At 40.6% G+C, this 16,344-nt stretch overlaps 1 protein-coding gene across 1 annotated transcript in view; it reads left to right on the forward strand.

Moving 5' to 3' along the window:
* LOC139750909 (uncharacterized) overlaps nucleotides 1-16,344 on the forward strand; it is a 153,698-nt gene that overhangs the window by 94,734 nt on the left and 42,620 nt on the right. Inside the window, 2 exon segments of the mRNA XM_071665798.1 lie at nucleotides 8,007-13,854; nucleotides 13,856-15,043. Of these exon segments, the coding sequence (XP_071521899.1) occupies nucleotides 8,007-13,854; nucleotides 13,856-15,043 (7,036 nt within the window).

The raw sequence follows: 16,344 nt of genomic DNA on the forward strand, positions 1-16,344 counted from the left end.
ATGCATATATCCTCTTTATCAACCTTTCCTCACACATTCTTTCCATTTGTTCAAACCATTTCAACACACCCTCTTCCGCTCTCTTAACCACTGTTTATATAACCACATATCCCTCTTAATCATTCATTACTTAATCGATCAAAGTACTTCACACCACATATTGTTCGCAAGCATTTCATTTCCAATTCATCCACTCTCCTCCAAACAACCCAATCTATAGCCCATGCCTTGCAACCATATTATAATGTTGGAATTACTATTCCTTCAAATATACCCATTTTTGCTCTCCAAGATAACATTCTCTCTTTCCATGCATTCTTCATTGCTCTCAAAACCTTAGCCCCCTCCCCTACCCTATGACTCCTGCTTCCATGATTCCATTTGCTGCCAAGGCCACTCCCAGATATATAAAACTGTTCACTTCCTCAAATTTTTCTCTGTTCAGTCTCAAGTCCCAACAAACTTGTCCCTCAACCCCAGCGAACCTAATAACCTTGCTCTTATTCAGATTTACTCTCAACTTTCTCCTTTTACACACTTTTCCAAACTCACTCAGTAACTTCTGCAGTTTCTCACTTGAATCAGCCTCAGTGCTGTATCATTGGCTCCCAAAACGCTTGCCTCTCATCCCCAACAGACTGCATACTCGCCCCTCTCTCCAAATCTCTTGCATTTACCTTCCTAACAACCCAATCCGTAAACAAATTATACAAACTTAGGGACATCATGCACTCCTGCCACAGACCAACCTTCACTGGAAGCCAATCACTTTCCTCTCTTCCTACTTGTACACATGCCTTACACCCTCAATGAAAACTTCTTACTGCCTCTAGCAGCTTACCTCCCACACCATATAATCTTAAAACCTTCCACAAAGCATCTCTATCAACCCTATCATATTCCTTCTGCAGATCCATAAATGCTACATACAAATCCCTCTGTTTTTCTAAGTATTTCTCACGTATATTCTTGAAAGTAAGGACTTGATCCACACATCCTCTACAACTTCTAAAACCACACTGTTCCTCCTCAGTCTGATGCTCTGTACATGCCTTCACCCTCTCAATCAATATCCTCCCACACAATTTTCTAGGAATACTCAACAAACTTATGCCTCTGTAGTTTGAACACTCACCTTTATCCCCTTTGCACGATGGCACTATACGTGCATTCTGCCAATCCTCAGGCATTTGACCATAGTCCATACATACAATGGATATCCCTACCAACAAATCAAGAACGCAGTCAACCCCATTCTTAATAAATTCAACTGCAATGCCATGCAACCTGCCGCCTTGCCAGATTTCATCTTCTGCAAGGTTTTCACCACCTCTACTCTCTTCACCAAACCACTTTCCATGAGTCTCACTTCACACACAACCCTGAAGTCAACACAATACATCTGCCCCCCTATCATCAAACATGTTCAACAAACCTTCAAAATACTCCTCCATCACTACATGTTATCACTTCCTCCTTCCCCCCTTCACCAGCGTTCCCATTTTTCTCTTGTCTTATGCACGTCATTCACCTCTTTCCAAAACATATTTGTATCCTTCCTAAAGTTAATGATATTCTCTCACCCCTTTTTTTCACCCCTTGCACTTTCCTCTTGACCTCCTGCCACTTTCTCTTATACATTTCCCAGTCATTTGCACTCCTTCCTTGCAAGTATTGTCCAAACACATCTCTCTTCCCTTTCACTAACAGCTTCTTCATCCCACTACTCGCTACCCTTTGTAATCTGCCCACCTCCCACCTTTCTCATGTCACATGCATCTCTTACACATGTTATCACTGCTTCCCTAATGCATCCCAATCCTCACCCACTCCCCTTATGTCATTTGCTCTCACCTTTTGCCATTCTACACTCTACACTTAATCTCTCCTGGTACTTCCTCACATAAGTCTCCTTCCCAAGCTCACTTACTTTTACCACTCTCTTCTCCCCAACATTCCCTCTTCTTTTTTGAAAAGCTCTGCAAATCTTCACCTTTGCCTCCACAAGTTTGTGATTTGACATTCCACCAGCTGCCCCTTTCAGCACCTTAACATCCAAAAGTCTCTCTTTTACAGGCTTATCAATTAACACATAATCTAATAATGCCCTTTGACCATCTCTCCTACTCACATACTTATACATACATGTGTACATCTTTTTAAACCAGGTATCCGTAATCACCAGTCTTTTTTCAGCACACAAATCTCTAATCTCTTCACCATTTCCATTCACAAGACTGAATTCCATATGTACACCAATTATACGCTGAAGTGCCACATTACTCTGCATTTGAATCACTCATCATTGATACCTGGTCTCGTGCACCTAAACTGCTGATATACTCACTCAGCTGCTCCCAAAACACTTGCCTCTCAAGATCTTTCTTCTTATGACCAGGTGCCTAAGCACCAGTGATCACCCATCTCTCTCCTTCCACTTTCAGTTTTACCCACATCAGTCTAGAATTTACTTCCTTACACTATCACATACTCCCACAACTGCTTCAGTAGTGCTACTCCTTCCTAAGCTCTTGCCCTCTCAACAACACCTGACTTTGCTTCCAAGACTTTTCCAAACCATTCCTCCCCTTTACCCTTGAGCTTCATTTCACTCAAAGCCAGAACATTCAGGTTTTTTCCTCAATCATACTACCTATCTCTCCTTTCTTCCCATCTTGGTTACATCTTTGCACATTAAGTCACCCCAATCTGTTTTCTCTTTTAGAAATTGAAATACAAGAAGGGGATGGTTTCCAATCCCCCACTGGGTTGTTGAAGAATTATTTCTACCTCCATATTTTGTGTGTATCATGGAAGTGGAACAGGGGTTGCGATTGGGGGCTAGAAACCTCCCTTTCAGTATTTCAGTTTCTAAAAGAGGGAACAGAAAGAGCCAGGTAGTGAGTGCTCATCCTCCTTGAAGGCTCAGGCTGGAGTGTCTAAATGTCTGTGGATGTAACCAGGATGAGAAGAGAGGTGAGATAGGTAGTATATTTGAGGAAAGAATCCTGTATCTTCTTTCTCTGAATGAGACAAAGCTCAAGGATTAATGGGTAGAATTGTATGGAAATGTTGATGGAGTAAAGTCAGAGGTTGGTGAGAGGACAAGAGCTAAGGAAGGAGTAACACTACTCCCGATGAAGTTATAGGAGTGTGTGATAGAGTGTGAAGAAGTAAATCCTAGATTGACGAGGGTAAAACTGAAAGAGGATGGTGAGAGATGAATGATTATTTGTGATTATGCACCTGTCCATGAGAAGAAAGATCATGGGAGGCAAATGTTTTTGGGAGCAGCTGAGTGAGTGTATGTATCATCAGTTATGATGTTAAAGACCATTTATAAGAGTTGGTTTATTTGTATATAAAGTTAAGTAATGAGGCAGTGGAGGTTATAATTGGGGTGCATGGAGTATTCAGTCTTATGAATGGAAATGGTGAACAACATGTGGAGTTTTGTGCTGAAAAAGAACAAGTGATTGAAAATACCAGATGTAAAAAGAGTGATATACACAAGTATACTTATTTGAGTAGTAGAGATGGTCAGTAGGCTTTACTAGATTACACAGTAATTGGAAGGCATGTAAAAGAATAACTTTTGGATATGAATGTGCTGAGAGGGGTGGCTGATGGGATATCTGATCTTTTTGTGGATGCAAGGGTGAAAATTTGTCAAGGTATCAAAAAGAGGAGATAATGTTGGGGAGAAAAGGGTGGTAAGTGTAAGTAAGCTTGGAAGTGAGACATGTGAAGAAATACCAGGAGAGATTGAGTTTAGAATAGCCAAAGGTGAGAGTAAATGAGGTGAGGGGAATGACTGAGGAATGGGAGATGTTTACTGAAGCAGTGAGGGCATGTGCAAGAGATACATATGTTATTCGAAAAGTGGGAGATGAGTAGAGTAGAATGGGTAGTGAGTGGTGGGGTGAAGAAATAAAGTTGCTAGTAAAAGAGAAAGGAGAAGTGTTTGGATGATACTTACAGGGAAGGATTGCAAATGATTGGTGGATGTGTAAGAAAATGCAGCAGGAGGTCAAGAGGAAGATGTAGGAGCTGATAAAGAGGGCAAAAGAGAGTTGAGGTGAGCAAATGTCGGTAAACTTTAGGGAGAATAAGATGTTGTGGAAGGAGGTAAAGAATGTGCATAAGACAATGGAACTTTGTTAAAAGGGGACAGGTAAGTGATGAAGTGAGATGAAGATGGAGTGAGTATTTTGAAGGACGATTAAAATGTGTTTGTTGATAGGATTGCAGATGTAGCATGTTTTGGTCAGGATGGTATGCAAGGTGAGATAGTCTTGGGGAATGGAGTGGTTTGGTGAAGAGATATGAGGTGGTGAAAACCTTGCATAAGATGAATTATGGCATGATGGCTGGAGTTGATGGTATTTCTGTTGAATTTTTTAAGGAAGGGAATGACTGTGTTGGTGATTGGTTAGTAAGTATAATCATTTGAAGGAATGTATCATGGTGAGGTGTCTGAGGATTAATGTGGTGCATGTTTAGTGCTATTGTATAAAGACAAGGGGGATAAAAGTGAATGTTCAAACCACAAAGGTATAAGGTTTTTGAGTATACCTGTTAAGGTGCATGGGAGGGTGTTGACTGAGAGGGTGAAGACATGTGCAGAGCATCAGATTGGGGAGGAGCAGTGTGATTTCAGAAGTGTAGGGGATATTTCAGTTAAGGCACACCCTTGATGTGGACTTTTGTCCTTGACTGGAGCAGAGCCTTCAGTATTTAAAGAATACTATTTAAATCTTGTGTTTTGCCTATCTTCATCCTTCATGTAGTTTTTTACTTTATCATGCTCATTTGCTGCTCCCTTCCCTAGTGAGGTATTGATAGGATTAGATGAATAGTGGCTTCCTTTGCTCCCATCCACTCTCCTGCTTTCATGTGTGATACATTGGAATCAGAGCCCACCATCCTTAGTGTATCTTTATGGACTCTTCCATGCTTTCCTTGACCATTTTGTATGACCTGTTTCAGACTTGTGACAGCATTTCATGTTGGTCCATTTTTTTCTATTCCATGCATACCACTCACTCACCTGGATGTTCAGGCCATGATACTGCAAACCCTTCTTCACTCCATCCTTCCATCTCTGTGGCTTCCCGTCTCTCCTTGGTCCTTTTACCTCTGACATGAAGTCATTAGTCAGTCTGTTTTTCATTCATTTTCATATTTCCAAGCCATTTCAGTACTTCCTGATCAGCTTTGTCAGCCAGCCTTTGCATACTAGCTTTTTGATATTAGTACAAGGAAGAGATGGTTAAATGTAGTGATGAAATTTATTGAGATAATTGAAGGCATTTATTTTACATTTCATAATTATCCAAGGATCAAATTCTATAAGAGTTCTGGTGTTACCCAGGACTTTTCCAAAGGCTCTTGCAGTCCAAGGCTGTACTGCCACCAGTAGCAGAGATTTTTAGTGACGAGATTTTTAATAAGACTGTACTCCCAAAGACAGCCTTGCCAAAAATTACTTTTCACTTGTGTTGTGACTTTGAATAGGAGGAGTCCAGTAACATTAGTGAATGCATTCAAAGCATTTTACATATGGATATGAACTGAGATGCTGTTTTCACTTGAAAATCAACTTAGCCCTATAACATTGCATTAAGTTATCCTTTCCAACCCTCAAAATTCATGTTTCTCAGTGTTTGAAAAATGTATTAAACCTCACAGTTTCAAGGATGTTCAGACAACAATGAAATAAACACTTCAGTGGTATATTTGACCACAGCTTTCACTGTGATAATGTGTTGAAGTTTCGATGTTTCAGCACAGTGCATTAAAAAGTGCAAACATAAGGCCTAAGTATCCAGTGATTTGCCACTGCTAAGTTTTGTCATTTAATTTACCTAAAAATTTTGATTACTGAATATTGCTGTGTTTTATCATCTGAAATTTGTCTTGCTTGTAAAGTTTCAGCACCATGCTTGAAATTTGAATGCAAGACCTGAGTATCCAGTTTTTTGCTGTTACTATGGTTTTTTTTTTTTTTTTTTTTTTTTTTTTTTTTTTTTTTTTTTTACTTTGTCGCTGTCTCCCGCGTTTGCGAGGTAGCGCAAGGAAACAGACGAAAGAAATGGCCCAACCCCCCCCCATACACATGTACATACACACGTCCACACACGCAAAATATACATACCTACACAGCTTTCCATGGTTTACCCCAGACGCTTCACATGCCTTGATTCAATCCACTGACAGCACGTCAACCCCTGTATACCACATCGCTCCAATTCACTCTATTCCTTGCCCTCCTTTCACCCTCCTGCATGTTCAGGCCCCGATCACACAAAATCTTTTTCACTCCATCTTTCCACCTCCAATTTGGTCTCCCTCTTCTCCTCGTTCCCTCCACCTCCGACACATATATCCTCTTGGTCAATCTTTCCTCACTCATTCTCTCCATGTGCCCAAACCATTTCAAAACACCCTCTTCTGCTCTCTCAACCACGCTCTTTTTATTTCCACACATCTCTCTTACCCTTACGTTACTTACTCGATCAAACCACCTCACACCACACATTGTCCTCAAACATCTCATTTCCAGCACATCCATCCTCCTGCGCACAACTCTATCCATAGCCCACGCCTCGCAACCATACAACATTGTTGGAACCACTATTCCTTCAAACATACCCATTTTTGCTTTCCGAGATAATGTTCTCGACTTCCACACATTTTTCAAGGCTCCCAAAATTTTCGCCCCCTCCCCCACCCTATGATCCACTTCCGCTTCCATGGTTCCATCCGCTGACAGATCCACTCCCAGATATCTAAAACACTTCACTTCCTCCAGTTTTTCTCCATTCAAACTCACCTCCCAATTGACTTGACCCTCAACCCTACTGTACCTAATAACCTTGCTCTTATTCACATTTACTCTTAACTTTCTTCTTCCACACACTTTACCAAACTCAGTCACCAGCTTCTGCAGTTTCTCACATGAATCAGCCACCAGCGCTGTATCATCAGCGAACAACAACTGACTCACTTCCCAAGCTCTCTCATCCCCAACAGACTTCATACTTGCCCCTATGTTTTATTGTTTATTTTACCAACATTGAAGTAATGATCACTGATTATTGCTGTATTTATCTTGTAAAACTTGTCTTGTTATATTCAGTGTCATTCATTGATATTTCTTTCCATAGCAGCATAACTATAAAAGATGTAAATTGAATTACCAGCTACACCACTCTGATGCAGTGTATTTAAGGTCAGATGGTTGGTGAAAATGCTGTCCTCACTTCTTACTAGAAAAAACTTCCCATGCCTTATCTTTGACAATTTTTGGTGCTTAAGCAGTCAGTGACCATAGAATCATTCTCCACACAATGCAAAGACAGACCATCATCAAATGATTCAGGATCATCATCTACCTGGTCTTCTTAATCTAGCTAAAAGGTGCCCATTTCCTTCTTAGAAAATTCATGCAAATGTGCTTTTATTAGCATGATTGGAGGAAGATTGACTAAGGGTAGAAATTATTGTGCACTACTATCACCTGAGCTGGGTGCATATTTTGAAATCGAGTTATAAAACTTGATGCATGTATATCTATGTAATTGCAATGACCAGCTTTATATGAATACCCTTTTATAGGCGTAAAAGTTAATATATAAAGTGGAAAAGTAAGAAGCACTCTTGAAAATGCAGAAGTTCATATTTCACTTTAACTCTCTGGGGCTAGGTTGAAGATGGGTGTGTGATGTTCAGAGACTATGTACATGATCGAGCTCAGTAAACTGAAAATGGAGTAATGTACATGATCAAGCTCAGTAAACTGAAAATGGAGTAATGATAAAAGAGAGATGTATGTTTTAGGGATTTTTTTCATGACAAAGATCTAGATATACTTCTTAAAGCCTTGTGCTTGTGTATCTTTTTCAACATTGTTGTGTTTTAATATCATAAATTTTTGATAAGTAGGATACATATTATGTTTTTCACTTATGTGTTGAACCTAATCTTTTTACTCTTGCTTGCAGGTACTCACCAAGTCGTGTAACAGCAGATGATGACGAAAGGGACCTACCAACATGCGCTGCTGTTACAACTGCTCTTGTTACCTCTTCTATATCTCATGTAGCCTCTTCCAGTTCTCCACCTTCTCTAACTGGATTTTCTACAAATACTTCTGTAACATCATGTTTTAGTACTAATTCTGCAATTACTTCAACTGCTGAAACATCTTTATCTGATGTTCCAACTCTTGGTACTTCTACAAAATCTGCAACATCAGTGAGTGATACTGGTACTTCACTTGCCCCTACCACAAGTGTAGCATCAGATATTTCTCTTACACCTGTTTCCATTGATGTGACTGACTCTGTCACTTCCATAGCTACATCAGTTGTATCCACTTCTACCCTACCTGATTCAGCAGTCCCTGTTACCAAAACAGCCCAAAAAACAAATTTACCAAACATTTTAGGTAAGGAAGAAGCTAAGAAGCGACTCCTGGCTTTCTCTGGGAAGGGAATGAAGTTATCATCATTTTCTCTTGCTAAAACAGCTAAGCCTTCTGCTAAATCTGCCCTTGGAGAAGAAGAAGAAGGGGTTGAGAAGAAGGAGAAAAAACCAACAGTGTTAATTAAAAAGAAAAAGAAGGAAGAGAAGGTGTCTTTCATTGAACAAATTCGTGATGAAGAATCAAGACTCAAGGAAGCACTTGGATTGAAGAATATGTTGTTTAATCCTTATGGGCCTGGTTTAGCTCCCATTGCAAAACTTCTTGACAATCCAGAGGAATTAAAGAGATTTGAAACTAAGGGGAAGACAGTTAAGGAGAAATTGGAAGAATATGAAGCCCGACAGAATGAAAGACTCAAAATGAAAGAAAAGACTATAACTGACAGGAAAAGGGAAAAGGAGAAGGCTGTTGAAAAGGAGAAAGAGAAAAGCAAAGCCAAGGAAAAAGAAAGAGAAAAGGAAAAAGAAAAAGACAAGAAATCTGATTCTGTGTCAGATGAGAAAGAAGGCAAACTTGATGCAAAAGTTGTCAAGGAAGAGACTAAAAAACGACCCAAGCAAGTTCCTAAATCATGGAAGGAGTTCAAAGCAGAAAATTTTGACTTTGAGTTATTAAGGCAAGTCCGTCGAGAACAGCTAAGAAGACGTAGCCGATCCAGAAGTCGTGATAGAGACCGTAGACGGCGTAGTCGCAGTACTAGTCGTGAGAGAAGTAGAGGTGGGAAGGCTCAGGATAAGGACCCAATTTATGAAGAGACTAAGATGATGTACTCAATTAGAGCTAAAGCTTTAAATGGCATGGAGAAGGAGTATCCTGCACAGCTTGTCCACTATACTACCACAAAGCCATCCATATCTTATAGCATCAATTCACATCGCTACATGGCTCACTATTATTCTCGAATTGAATTGAAATGCAGAGAATCCCAAGAGAATTGGGAATTAATGGAAGAACTTTGGGCATCCAAACCAAAGTATTCAGTAAACACACACAGAGGGGTGAAAGACTCCCGACCTTGGTATGTTAAAATGTGGAATGCAGGAGGTGTGAAAACACTGAAGACTGATACAGTTGTAGGGGAGCAGGCTCAGGAAGTGACCATTGCTGCCACAAAGTCACGTTGGGATTCTGATAATGATGAGGCTGAACAACAAGGTCCTGATGCTGTCAAAGACAAAGTTACTGCTGAACAAAAGATAAGCGTCAATGATGAATCAGTTATCAAATCTGAAGGTGATGCAGTTGGTGGTGATGAAATTCCTTCATCTGAAAACATTGTTGACAAGAAAACTGAAAAGCTAGAAGAACCTGCACCTAAGGCTTTCTCAGAGGGATTAACAGAACAATATGAGGCATTCATACAGATGTTGGATGGAGGAATGCCAATGAAAGATGAGAAACAAGTCATAGAAGAAGTAGAATTACCTCCACTTAGTGATGTGAAGGATGAAGAGGAAAGCAATTCGATATTAGAAGGAGATGAAATTATGGATGAGGAAGTGTTAGAATCAGAACCAAAGTTTGATGACAATTCTGATGACAGTGAAGATAAAGAGCAGAAATCTGAGGAAAGTGTTGTGTCAGAGGAAATAAAAAAAGATTATGAAGAAGATAGCATTTTAGAAGAAAACCCTGATGTTGAGGAAAAATCTGATGAGGAAAAATCTTACATGGAGGAAAAATCTTTCATAGAGGAAAAACCTGTTGAGGAAAAATCTGATGGTGAGGAAAAGAAGATTGAAGAAAGGTTAGAAAAGAAGCGAAAAAAACAACGAAAGAAAGCTAAAAAGAAACTGAAAAAAGCTGAAAAGAAAGCTGAAAGGAAAGCTGAGAAAAAAGCTAAGAAGAAGGCCAAGAAGGAAAAGAAACGTAAAGAAAAGGAAAAGAGAAGAGCAAGGAAGGTTAGTGATGAAGAAAGTGATTCTTTAAGATCTGATGAAGAAAGTGACTCATCAGTAGGCCGATCTAGAGATGATGACAGAGATACTGGTTATGAAGAAGACCGAAGAGATACATATCATGAGAGAGGCTATGATAGGAGAAACATGTACCGAGACAGGGGACGTGGATGGAGAGATATGGGCAGAGGAAGAGGAAATTATAGGAAATATTATTTCGGTGGAAGAGGGAGTTTTCGTGGAAGACCTAATGATTGGAGATATGGTTATCGTGATAGAGGGTATGATAGGAAACATGATTTTGATGAATGGAGAGAAAAGGGAAATGATAGACGAGAGACTTTTCGAAGTAGAAACTATGATAAAAGAGATGATTATGAAAATTTAAGAGAATTAAACCGTGATAAGGGAAGGGAAAGAAGAGAATCCCATCGAGAAAGATATTATGACAGCAAAGAGGATTTTGAAGATTGGAGAGATTTATTGCGTGAAAAAGGGAGTGAAAGAAGAGAGTCAGCTCGAGACCGAGATTATGACAAGAAAGATTTTGAAGAATGGAGAGAATTGGTACGTGAAAAAGGACATGAGAGGAAAGTGGCTAATGAAGAAAAATCTTATGAGAAGACAAATAGTTTTATGGATTGGAGAGACATGATTCACGAAAAAAGAAATGAAAAGAGAGAAAAAGAAAGTCATTATGAAAGAAAAGAAGAATCTGACCATGAAAAAGAGAAGCCAGCTAGAGGAGGAAAACAGGAAAAAGAAGAGGATTTTGATAAGGAAGAGAGAATTCTTGAAAAGAAGTATGAAATAGACAATGTAGACAGTCCTTCATACACACCTCCCAAGAAAAGTTGTGAAAATGAAATTGAAATTGATCTAACAGGAGAGGAGGAAGAAGTAGAAAAGGACAGTAGTGACATGTCTGATGATGATATGAGAGAAGAGTTAGACTATGAAGAATTGCAAGACAAAGAGGAGGAACCACCATCTCCTGTTTCATCTCCAGAATTACATATAGGGCCAGCTTATGAGTCATCAGATGAAGAGAGAGAAGAGGAATTGAAGAGTGAGTCTAGAGAAGAGGATGGAAGTAGTTGGGAGCGAGAAGAATGCATTGGAAATACCAGTCATTCGTGGAGGTCAAGGGAATCTTCATCAGATTACAACTCATCAAACAGAGTGAGAATCTCTGACAAAGAGAAAGATTCTATACCACACCATACAAGTGATACATCTGGTTACTTTGATTTGAGTCCTTCATCCAGTACCATATCTGAGCCTAATTCACCAGAACCAGAAGGATCCAAACATAAAGTAGAGAGATCTTTCTCAGAATTACAAACAGTTATACAAAATGAAAGACTCAAAGCTCCTGTAGAAATGATGAGCTTGAGATTAGACAGCATTCCGTATCCACCAACTAGTTCTCCATCATTTGAAGAAGGTGAAGATAAAAGCCTCAGTCAACAGGATAGTGAAAGATATAGTCCTTCCAATATGTCCATGACTCCAAGTCCACCGTCATCATCATCTCTGGCCTCTCCATCGCTGCATCACTCCTTTTCTACCTCTCAGCCATCATCCCCATCTCATGAGATTCCTCTCTCTTCATCCTCCATTGACAGTATTCCAGTACCTCCTGCTCTTGGGGCTGTACCCATAGGCCATGCTTCATCAATGCCTGATGTGAAGAAAATTCCAGTACCTCCTGCTGGCATAACACCATCATCACTTTTGCCAGCTAGTATAAGAGCCACAGCTGCTGCTGTCCCTCTGCTCTCTGTTCCTCCACCTAGTATGCACAGCATTACCCCAAAGGGTGTGTTATCCACTACTTTTCCAGAGTCAGTAATTGAACCTAAGAAAGTTGTGTCTCCAAGAGCAGAGGGTGCATCTTCTGGTGTCTCATCAGCAAATGTTCCAAGTGCTATATTACATGGGCATCTTCATACATCCCAGGCTCCCAAACAACCCTCAAAATTGTCATTTTCATCTCTCCCACCACCAATAAATACTTCTTTAATCACTCTATCAGTTCCTCCTCCCTCACTTAATCTGTCTCTTCCTCCTCCATCTGTTCTACCACTAACGGCTCCTCCTATTCCATCCGTATCAGTTTTGCCTCCAGGAGTTCCTTCTTCTGATTCTTCTTTATCCGTTTCTTCATCTGGATTTTCAATGGAGGCCCACAAATCAACTTCACCACATCAGGATAAAACTGTCCCATCTGTAGTTATATCACCTTCAGAAGCAACCCAAGAATCAGATATGACACTGGATGCAGATAAAGAAGGTAGTTCCCAGAAAACAAAAGAAACCAACCTTGAAAATGTTTTAGATAAAGATACGGGGATAGTGGCCATTTCTAACAAAGTAACGACAAGGTGGATTGAAAAGAGCACTGATGAAGCTCAGGCTGAGGAAGCAAATACTGATGATTCAGGAATGAAAAGTTCAAGATCAGTGCCAATTACATTTAAGTTAGGAGCTTCTAAGCAAGGCAGTGTAAAACGCCTTCAGAAAGGTCTACTATTACCTGAATTTGTTCATGAAGAAGAGGAAGAAGAAGACCTTAAAACAAGATCTGTGGAAGAGGATGATGATAATGCTGAGGAGACTTCAGAGACCGCATCTGAAACCTGTGAACCTCAGAAATCAGCATCCTCACCCGTCCCTAAAATTTGGGAGTTAGCTGGGAATGAGTACTCTGATGCCACAAAGTTGATAAAAGAGGAAGATTCCTCCCAGGTTTTATCAACTGTATCAAAGAGTAGAGGCAGGAGGTCCAGATCACGATCACCACGAAAAAGTCGGTCTTCACAGAAAAGTAGATCTCCACAGAGACGAAGATCCCCTCATAGAGAAAGCCCATCTCAGAAAGACAGATCACCGGCAAGAGGGCACTCATGTGACAGAGGTAAGTCTCCAAAAGGTAGTAGAATATCGTTGAAAAGTAAGTCACCTCAGAGAAACAGATCACCAAGGAGAAGCAGAACACCACTTAGAAATAAATCTCCAAAGAGGAGTAGGTCACCTCGGAGATCTAGAGACTCACGATCCCGTAGCTGGTCTCCTAGAAGGATGGTAAGTCGTAGATCACCTGAGAGGAAAAGGAAAGTTTCACCAGATTACAAGAGGCAGCGTACTAGCCCAGAAAGAAGCAAAAAACGAGACCCCATTAGCCCTCGTAGATCAAGCCGTTCAACTCGTGAAACCAAGTCGCCAGTAAGGTCATCTGTGACTAATAGACCTAGTAGAGAAAAGCGATCACCCAAGCGATTTCAGAGTTCCAGTCCATTATCATTGAGGGAAGACAGAATAGTGTCACACTTCCCTAGTCCAGACTTACCACATAGCAGGAGTCCAGATAAACTGAGAACAACTCATCATGGACCTAGGACACCTGAAAGAACTGGAAAGGATAGGCTTGAAAGGTCACCCAGAAGGCACTTTGCTTCGCCACCTGCACGATGGAGGATTTCATGCAGATCATAGTGGAGAACGGCTAATTAAGCGAACACCTGAAAGATCACCTTCCCCGGAGTTACGCATGGATCAGAGAATGTACTCAAGCCCTCAGGGTCGTTTAGGGAGAAAGGAGTATAGAGTAAGCTGCAGTCCTGACTCGAGGAGTCCAGAAGTACGGATACCCCGCCATCACAGTCCTACCCGTCGAAGTCCTCTCTGGAGCCCTGAAAGGCAGCGGCGTCAGAGTCCAGGCTGGAGAAGTCCTCATTATCGAAGTCCTGAACACCGCCTGCAGTATTCACCAGGGCGAGATCAACGAAGTCCTCAGCGTCGCTGGAGCCCTCGTAGGTCGCCAGTTAGGTCTCCACGAAGGTTGTCCCATCATAGGTCACCCAGAAGATCACCCCTCCGTAGATCCCCTTCAAGTAGGTCTCCTATTCGTAGATCTCCTTCATGTAGATCACCTGTTCGAAGATCTCCCTTGAGGAGGTCTCCCATACGAAGGTCTCCTAGCAGGAGATCTCCATTAAGAAGATCTCCTTTAAGAAGATCTCCTTTGAGAAGATCACCCCTGAGGAGATCTCCCATAAGGAGGTCTCCCATGAGAAGATCACCCATACGTAGGTCACCTTTATGTAGATCACCCTTGCGTAGATCCCCTCGGAGATCTCCAAGAAGGTCTCCGCGAAGATCCCCGAGGTGGTCACCACGCAGTTCTCCTCAACGATCTTTATCACCCAGTAATGAAGATTTTGATTATGAACGCCGTGGTTGGAATAACTGGGATTGGGAACGAGAACGAGATCCAGAAAAAGAACAAGAGCAAAAAGAGCAAGATCATTGGTCTGATCATGCTCACAGTCCAAAAGCAAAGGCACACCGAGAAAAGTACTATGCACAGCGTAGCAAAACCACAAAGCGTAATGAAGGAACCATAAAGATAGATGCAGACTCAACTATCAGTGACTCTGAGCTTACAACTAGAAGAGAACAGCCAGGACGAGCAACAAGAGATTCCTCTACATCATCATCACCTCGGGACTCGCCTCGAAGGCTAACACTAGATGAACGACTTCAGGAAGAGCATGGACTTGATGTTCAAGAGGAACCAGAGAAGCAGATGCAGCAACAACATTCACAGCAGCACATTTACAACTGGGGCTACCAAGCTCGTCCTGTACAGGTATTTTAGATGCTATTAAGTATTTAATCATATAGATAGTAAACCAGTTGGCCTTGGTTACCCATGAAAGCATATGTGTTGGTAGAATACAATACCTTTGATGGTCTGAGACACATTCTCAAAAGTCTCCACAAAATTTTGTAGTATTGCTACTGTATTTTCTTTTTAGTCTGTTGTATTGTTTCTCATGCATATGTTTTGTAATGCTACCTCCCTTTTGCATTTTGCATACTTATATATTTGTTGCTAATGCTTATTCCTGTTAATGCATATTTAGTTTCATATTCCAAGTAAGTAGTCTTTGCTTCCCTAACTTGTTAAGTGAGCTAATTTCCATATTCTTAAACATTTGGGAAAAAGAGTGCATAATACAGATTATACTCGGTTCATGTATAATTATTTACATTACTCTCCATCATTTTATCAGAAAGCATTAGTATCTTGAGGCTATATCTTACTCCACCCTTGAACATGCTAATGTAGGAAATGGCAAATGAGGATGGAAAAGAAAAGAAAACTTAATGTATCTGAGCATAATTTGAATATCCTGTGAACAGTTGCATAGCATTTTTTAAGCTGACTGTGATGCCTATTCACATATTCTTTATCAGAATCCCTCACTTCACATAGAAAGCATAGAGCACTACTATGATCTAGACATGTGCATACCATGATTACTGCAAACTGTCTTCAATTTATGATCCTGTGATCTTTCACATGAGTGGGGCATACATCTGGTATGTGTGGAGGGGTGGCGATGGGAATGGATAAAGGCAGCAAGTATGAATATGTACATGTGTATATGTGCATATGTCTATGTATGTGTTTGTATGTATATGTTGAAATGTATATGTATTTATTTCTGCATGTATGGGAATTTATGTATATACATGTGTAACATGGGTGGGTTAGGCCATTCCTCATCTGTTTCCTTGTGCTACCTCACTGACATGGGAGACAGCGATTAAGTATAAAAAAAAAAGAAATGTATTTTATTTATTATACTTTGTCATTGTCTCCTGCGTTAGCGAGGTAGCGCAAAGAAGCAGACGAAAGAATGGCCCAACCCATCCACGTACTCGCCCACGCACAAACATATACATAAGCAGTACATTTCAACGTATATGTACATGTACATTTATTATTATTATTATATAATATACTTTGTCGCTGTCTCCCGCGTTAGTGAGGTAGTGCAAGGAAACAGACGAAAGAATGGCCCAACCCACCCACATACACATGTATATACATACATGTCCACACATGCACATATACATACCTATACATCTCAAGTATACATA

Source organism: Panulirus ornatus, chromosome 10 (assembly GCF_036320965.1).
Source record: "Panulirus ornatus isolate Po-2019 chromosome 10, ASM3632096v1, whole genome shotgun sequence".
NCBI classification, from domain to species: Eukaryota; Metazoa; Arthropoda; class Malacostraca; order Decapoda; family Palinuridae; genus Panulirus; species Panulirus ornatus.